The sequence below is a fragment of the Eschscholzia californica genome, unplaced genomic scaffold (assembly GCF_041429995.1).
Source record: "Eschscholzia californica isolate CP2 unplaced genomic scaffold, dmEscCali1.0.p SCAF_1, whole genome shotgun sequence".
NCBI classification, from domain to species: domain Eukaryota; kingdom Viridiplantae; phylum Streptophyta; class Magnoliopsida; order Ranunculales; family Papaveraceae; genus Eschscholzia; species Eschscholzia californica.
The window spans coordinates 21008417-21016845 of NW_028238198.1; the positions used below are offsets into that span (position 1 = coordinate 21008417).

General features: G+C 38.8%; 1 protein-coding gene across 1 annotated transcript; it reads right to left on the reverse strand.

The window, feature by feature from the left end:
- Positions 1-6192: 6192 nt before the first annotated feature.
- Positions 6193-7698, reverse strand: LOC147565065 (uncharacterized). The gene is made up of 3 exons (XM_086666427.1): positions 7494-7698; positions 7127-7267; positions 6193-6942 (listed from the first exon to the last, which is right to left on the reverse strand). The coding sequence occupies exons 1-3, from the start codon at positions 7689-7691 to the stop codon at positions 6352-6354; spliced, it is 930 nt and encodes a 309-aa protein (XP_086522553.1). The 5' UTR covers positions 7692-7698; the 3' UTR covers positions 6193-6351.
- Between the last annotated feature and the right edge of the window lie 731 nt (positions 7699-8429).

Consider the following 8429-nt stretch of genomic DNA (forward strand, 5'->3'; position numbering starts at 1 on the left):
GTAAAAGACTAATAAAAAGATAATTTTGATGAAAGGTCCAAATTTTGGGCCCAAATACAAAAAAAAAAACCCAACAAGGTTTATTATCTCACCCAAAACCCAATAATCAAATAATAACTCATATCAAACCCAAATACACATCCCTATGCTCCATCTCTCCCCAACTTGTATCTCTAAGACCTAATGGTTTCTTCTATTCCCTCTTTTGCCCTCCTATATATATCCAACAACTCCCTCCTTTTAGAAACCAAAATTTTATCTCTCCAAAATATCTCTCTTTCTCCATAATCTGGGTATCTTTCTCTCTCTACCTCACCGCCCAACACCAAACCCTCTTCTCTCTTTTCTCTCTCCAACCTCACCGGCCATCTCTTCAATCTATTCCACCTTCATTCATCATCTTCTTCTCTGTAGACCTTACTTTGCTCCTTCATTCATCATCTTCTTCTCTGTTTACTATAGAAGCCGAAGCCCAGACGTGAATAGTTCCACCTTCATTCATCATCTCTAATCTATTCCACCTTCATTCATTCATCATCTTCTTCTGGCTGAAAAACCTCCCGAGAGAGATAACCTTTTTCACCTTTTCGTGGTTCAGTCATCAGCTTCAGTCATCAGCTTCAGTCATCATCTTCTTCTCTGTAGAATCTTCAGTCATCATCTTCTTCTTCTATAAAACCAGGTAACTTTTTATTATTTGTTCATCCTTCTTTTCTGATGATTAGTTTCTGGTTTGTGCCCAATGTTTATGATTTGTCCGTACAGTTTAGGGTTTTTTCTCTCAACTTCTGTTTTTGTACTTTCATTGTTCAGCTTTTGCAAACATTTTGTCAAATGTTAACCTAACTTTATAATGTGTTAACAAATTTGTTGCAATGCTATACAATGTTTACTGTGATCATCATTTTATGAAATGATCAGGCATTGCAGTGTGGACTATATGATTTTATCACATATTTCTTGTTTGTACGTTCATTTCTTGATGTGTCCGTATAGTTTATTGGTTATTTTCTCTAAACCTTTCCTGTTTTTGTAACAAAACTTTACAGTTTGTGTTAACATTGTGTACATTTGTACAACATTGTGGTAAATGTTAACAGGTCGGTATTATTTGTTAATAAATTCTCTTAAATGTCACCATTTTCCCAGTTAATTTGCAATTTAACATAAACGCAAACATTTTTTACCAAGGTAAAACATTATTCCAGTTTTTGGGACATTTAAAGGAATGTGTGAACATTCACCGACATGCTACAACATTTCCAGTTTGCTTGTAACATTTGTTAACCTGTTAAGACATTTGATGATACTTTCATAACATTTTATTCAAATTTGCAGTATGGAAACTGAAAGGTCACTTTCTACATCTCAAAATAATGACAAGAAGTTAGTATGTGACTCATTGGGCGACGTATTTACGGAGATTGGGCAAATATTTCCCGGTGGTGTCAAAGCTTTTCGACACGCTCTCGGTCGATATACCATTGCAACCAAGAACAACTACAAATATATCAAGAATGAACCAGGTCGTGTGACTGCCGTTTGTTCCAAACCCGGATGTAATTGGAGAGTCCACGGGGTTGCACCATTGGGATGTAAATCTGTGTTTGTGTTGAAAGAGTACGAACCGAAACACGATTGTCTCGATGTTGTTCTCAAACCTGCGGATCCCAAGTTGTCTATTAAACTTGTTGGCAGCCTAATGGATGAAGACATCAGAAAACACCCAAATTGGAGTACGGCTGAAGTTAAAGAAAAGTTTCAAGACGATTACGGTGTTGAATTGAGCTATTATTTTTCTTACGGTGGTAAGAAGGTAGCCATGGACAAAGTATTTGGGCAGGAAGGTGATTCCTATGCAAAGTTGAAGTGGTACGTAGATGCTTTGGCGACTACTAATCCCAATAGCATAATTGATTTGCAAATCGAACCCACTACCAACAGATTTGTTCGAGTTTTTATTGCCCTTCACGCATCTATCCTTGGGTTTCAACACTGTCGCCCTGTGATCTATATTGATGGAACATTCGCCAAAACTCGTTTTAATGGCTGCATTTTAGCTGCGGTTACCAAGGACGGAAACGACGGTATGTTTTCATTTTCACATCTTACGTTAACATTCTAATGTTCTTGCTAACACCTGACAAAATGTTAAGAACATGATCTACAATGACGCGGCATACAGTTAGTTGCTGCGTCATTTATTGATGTCATTCCTCATTCTTAAGTATGTTCGGACATTTCATCAAATGCTTATGCAATATTGCTTTATGAATCAACAGAACTAATTTTGTATTTATTTTTTTTTCTTGTTAGGTCTTTTCCTCATTGCTTACGCAGTTGTGGACATTGAGAATGATCATAATTGGGATTGGTTTCTGCAAAATTTGAAATTAGTGGTGGATCCGATAAAACGTTACACCTTTATTTCGGATAGACATGCTGGAATTCTAAAAGGCGTGAAGAATGTTTTTCCCACCGCTCACCACTCATTCTGTGCTTGGCACTTACGATGTAATCTGAACTTGAGAATACGTAACGGGGCGCGCCAGTCTCGTTATTTTCAGAGTCTTATGTTTACGGCGGCACAGGCATTACCCGAGAGCGAGTATCACGTAACCATTGAACAAATGGTTGAGATGGGTGGAACCAATGTGGAGAGGTTTTTCCAATCCCTTAATCCCGAATCATGGGCAGATTCCTTTTTCCCAGGGGACAGGTATTTTGTTTTCTCTTTTTCAGTTATTTTTTCACATTTAATCATATCTTCTGTTATGGAAGGGCATTCTTTCTAGTGTTCCGGCATTCTAAGACATGTTACAACATTTAGTGCACTGTTCTAACACCACGTGATTTATTTTAAGCATTACTGAAAATGTTGTGACAGTCGTTATAATGTTTTCTTACAGGTATGGCGCCATCAGTTCCCAACTGTCTGAGAGCTTCAACAACATGGTAAAGAAAGCCCGCGTTCTCTCTATTACAGGATTGTTGGATGCCATAAGACAGAAGATTATGAACAAGATGAGAAAGCATAGAGACGCCGCTATTGGATGGAATACATTTCTTTGCCCATCCATTAACTTGGAGCAACAAGCGAAATACAAAGTTGCGGAGACTTGGAGATACGTCGAGGCAGCCCCACTTATTTATGAAGTATATTCGACTCCACGCCATTCCGTAAATCTTGGTACTCTCACATGTTCTTGTCGGCGTTGGCAAGCAGATTCGCTTCCGTGTCAACATGCAATGTTATGCATCAACAAGACTCGAGGTGATAGTACATGTTTTTACGATCCGGTCTGGACGGTGGAGGCTTACAGAAACACATACCAACATTGTGTTTACCCCGTTCCAAATTTTGACGAACCCTATACTTTTGATCCATTAACCAAGACCCTTCCTCCACTAGTTAAAAGGGCACCAGGGAGACCACGTACAACACAGTTGCAGAGTTCCGGAGATGTTACCAGGAGGAAAAGAATATGTCGCAGGTGCAACCAACCCGCTTATCACAACAGTGCAACATGTCGAGCCCAACTGTAGTTCTCATTTTTCTAAATGCTTTAACATTCAACGGTATGTCTCAACATGTAACAGACTGTCTGTACATTGTGTTGAATGTTTTAGTAAAATCTTTTGGTATTTAGTACATATTTTTTTCTCTTGTGAATATGTTATAACATTCTACAAAATGTTCAGTGAATGAATCCTTACATGTCTAGCTATTATTTACAATGTGTCAACATTATGAAGTTTTTTGAATACATTCTCATTAATGAAGGAACATAATTACATATTTCTCAAGACATTTGTCAATATGTCCCAGCAATAAAAGGAATGTTCTAACATGTCTGTGTATGTTCTTCCCTGAAATAAACTCTAAGGGGACAATGCATGTCACACATGTTGTTGAAGAAAAATAATAATATATTCAAATTTACTTGATATTGTTTTAACATAAATATCCCATCCAAAATCATTGTATGTTGTTAACATCCCAAAATAATTTACAAACCATATTTGTTTGTAATATAATCAAGAATGAAGTCGTTTCGGGTTTAGTGATATGAACATAACCCGTTACCTGAACAACTACTTCATTTTTGATTAAAAGATCCTTTACAAAAAAAACATATGTCGGGGCAACCACACTTTCAAGCTCGGGCCATCCTCCAAGATATCGTATTCTCCTTCAAAATGTTGTGGGTGAGCTTAGCCCTCTTCCTTTGTGCCAGGGAAACCCAATCTGGGTTTTGTGTACGCTGTTTGGGTCCTTTTGTCATGCAGTCTTCCACGAGCTCTTCAATTTTCAGAATTACGAACATACCGCAATCCGGGCTGTTCAAGACACAAATGAAATGTTAAAGCATAACCAATAATGTTTCCACAGTCGCAGACAATACTGAAACATAATGTTAAATGATACTACATAAAAAGTTATTGCGCCAACATTTCGCGGAATGTTGGAACAATTTCAAACAAATCCAACCATGCATCATAATGTTTGAACAAATAAAGAGTGAAAACACTTACTTTTCTCCCTGAGTAGGGAATTCTAGCTCCCCAAGAACATCTGCATATTTTTGTTGGGTTCCAAACATTGTGAATCCCACCTCTTCCATTACATCCTCCAGATATGCCGCGTACTCCCTGGCATTTTCGAAACACTCCTTGGCCATCTTCTTATCGAATGACATCGAATCATAATGGGTCCACCGATGGAGAAATACATTATATATCAAGAGTGTCCAGTGCCCCCCCTTGCTGCGTCTCCCGTTGTTGGTTGGCAGATTGGTGCACACACAAATAATATTTCCGGTTTCCCAACATTATTACTAAACGTACGGTTGAGCATTTGTTCGATGGAAGCTTGGTTGACCTCGGACTTTATCATTGTCTGTAGAACAAACACAAAGTTATCAAAATGTTCACTCATATAAAAGATGACGATAGGAAAACATTCTAATCACTTAACTTACATAGATCTCGGATGTGAGGCATAGCACACACTTTTCTTTCAATTCCTTGTGATTAGTGACGAAGGAACTCGCCCAGTTAATTATTTGTGAATCGCATTCGAGATTCATCATCAACATATCGAGCTGCTTCCCACATATGTCGTTAATGCCGTCACTAAACCAGACCTTCGTACTGCAATATTTGGAATAAACAATGTCACCTTATCTAATGTTAGGAAATTTCATGGAATGCTATGGCATTACAGTAAGCGAATATAAATGATGCAACACCTACAGTAATGCTCAAACATTATTGTGACTGCATGAACATTACAGTAACCTACTCGTACCTTTTGTCACTTTTCCTGAGGAATTCTTCCAACAGACCCTTTTCTTGTTCCTTCACATTCTTCCAGACTGGGCTTCTTCTCCAGTTTCCAAGCTTCTCACCTTTCTCCTCTTCCGACCTTCCGGCTCCCAACTCTACAATGTCTTCTACATTAATTGTTTTTTTTTCTCGAGTTGCTTTGCTTTCTCGGTCATAGTTCGGGTTCGTGGCTGAGTTTTAACCCTCTTAACCAAAGAGTTTTGTTTGTTTTTCTCTTTCGTTTCAACAACTTCAGCCATTTCAACCTTTGGCTTATCTACAAAATCGTCTTCCGAAGAACTTTCATTCTCCACGATCTCGTAGTTTTCATATTCTTTGGCCACCTCACAAACCTCTGAAAAGAAAGCTGAAGGCCAAGTCAGCTGAAAGTCAAGTTCTTCCGTCTCTTTTTCACTTACATTCAAAAAACTTGCAAATTGCTTTTCACCTGTTCCCACCACCACACGTTTAACTAGTCAACATTCGATAGAAAACCAAATCTTAACAAAAATCATTCTCCAATTCTTGATCAATATATATAAACGTTATCACGGATGTTCTAACATTTTACGTATTTATGCGGAGAAGAACACTTACTTGTTTGTTTCTTATTTATTACTTAGCCGACCACTCTACTGTCGTTCGTGGTAAAAGACAGTCTTCAATTGTCGTAGTAAAAGACATCGTGGGAGTACGATAGAACTCTTTTACTTACCGTTTATCAAAAAACTTGTAACGATGGCGGAACAATTTATGTTCATACCAATCATCTGACAAGTAAGTAAGAATTTCAGAGAAGATAGAATGATTCCACACAAGTTAATACGTTGGTTAAAAATAAAATAAACTAGAAATAAAACCAAATTAAATCTAAAAAAGCAATATTCATTTCTTTTATAAATGTAGCCTGATTTAAAAACATAATGTTAAATGTTGAAGCATTCTGGTATTTGTTTCAACATTTCGAACTTCTCTTCAATCAAAGACAAGAATGTCAACAGAAGTAAAGAATAGCGTGAGCATTTACTCACTTGACCCAGCAACTTGGCTCTCTGTCTGCTCCTGGTTTTGCCCCTCCCCTGAAGTTTGACCCTTTACCAACTCATCAGAAATTGCCTTCTTACCCTTATTGTCTATTTCTGCTTGTCCAGTTAGGGCTTCGACATCACTTTCTTTTTCGTTGCGGGCTTCTACGTTTACTTGTTCCGGTTTTTTTGGGGCTACTTCCTGCTCCACTATCTTCTCTCCACCATCTCCACTTTCCACCTTTTGTCTAACCTCCCCACCCTCCACCTCCTCTCCACCAATCACCTCATCTCGACCAATCACCTCGTCTCGAACATCCACCTCCCATCCGACACCAAAATCAAATTCCAAAACATCATTCTTCTCTCCTCTCTCTCTCTTCATCCTCTCCAATTCCTCTCTTAATACTTCTCTCTCTCTCTTAACCATCTCATTCTCTCTCTTAACCAACACATTCTCTTCTCTCAACCTCTCAACTTCCTCCTTCAACTTTTCTACTTCCTCATCATTCATCTCCACCACCACCCTCTCAGTGAACTTTAACAACTCTTCCTCTTCAACAGACTCGGGCACCAACTCCACCTTCACCTACAAGGAGGGATACATATGGTTATTATCTCAACACCTCCCAAAAAAATGCATACATTTAATTAAATGTGTAAAAATGCATGAAAATGCTCCAACATTTCACACAATGTCACTCAGAATTCAGTTATGTTGGAACATTTCATCAAATCACAGAGACATTATAAGAAATGTTAAAACAAATTACCTGCTCCTCTGAAATGCTTTTCAGCTCTTCTTCCAGTCCCTTAAGGAAGAATGGCTCGATCATCCATCGAGCTATTCTAGGACTTACCCCTACTTCTCCTACCAGGTCCTCATGGATCCTGGTGTGCATGCAATACCAGTACTGCAAATAAATTAAACAATCTTAAGTCAGAAGTGTTTTTTTGTATCATCACTAGGATGGAATAACATTTTATAAAATTCCCAAACATTCTGCAAAATGTTTCAGCATTAGATAAGTACCCCAAGTTAATGATGAAACATATTAGAGAATGTCATAGCAAACTACTATGACTTTTATCATTATAAGAATTTATGAAGCATTTAAGTGCATGATCAGGAAAACTTACGGGCAGCAGAGTCAGGCAGCCTAAAGCTTTGGTCGGGTCTTCCGAGTGCTTGTTGATTCTCTCCATCATGTAGGAGTGAATAGCTCTCGGCCATGAAACTCTATTTATCATTCTCTCCGTTTGGAGATTGTGATAAAAAGTCCCGACCACCGAGGAGCCGGCCGCTGAAGCAAAGAGGAAGGTTGCTGCCATGTACATGATCCAGAGTTTCAAGAACTCAATGACAGGAGCCTTTGTTCTGGCAGCCACACTCAATGCCCTTTCGATGCTCGGGCCCCCAAACGATGCAGACTTCCCCTCTACAATACAATCTTTGAAATACTTGCTAAGAAACTGGTCCTTAGCCACATCTATGGTGACATTTGTGGGGAATGCTTCGTAAACCTGTCCTTCCATGGGGACTCCCAACAACAAAGCAACATCTCCGGGAGTGAACTCAATCATCTTCCCTCCGATGTTGAAGGCTTGCCTCTGTTTGTCGTAGCAGTAGAGCAGATCATAGATGGCTTTGTTAGGCTTCTCCATCACATTCTCTTTTCGGAAAGTATTACTGGTCACTGCTTTAAAGAAGGCCCCGAAGGGTGAAGCAAGCAACATCTTCTATTGCTCGTCCCTAATATCCATCATTGATTCCCGGGCCACCTTAAAAACTGCTTTTAAATTACATTTGTAATTAAAAGCAGCTTTCTTTTTCTGCTCCCTAGCCTCTGTTGGTTTTGGTTGAGGCTCCACCTTGGGCTCTCTCGTCTTCGAAGTATACCCTCGATGCTACACACAATCAGTAACAGATATGTCAGGGCATTCAACAAAATGTCCAACACTACACTGAATGCTACATCACTATAAATAATGGCAGATCATTTTGGAATGTGTGTACACAATAAGACTAGGCCAATGATGGTATACACAATAATGAAAGATCACTAATTGAAGCAA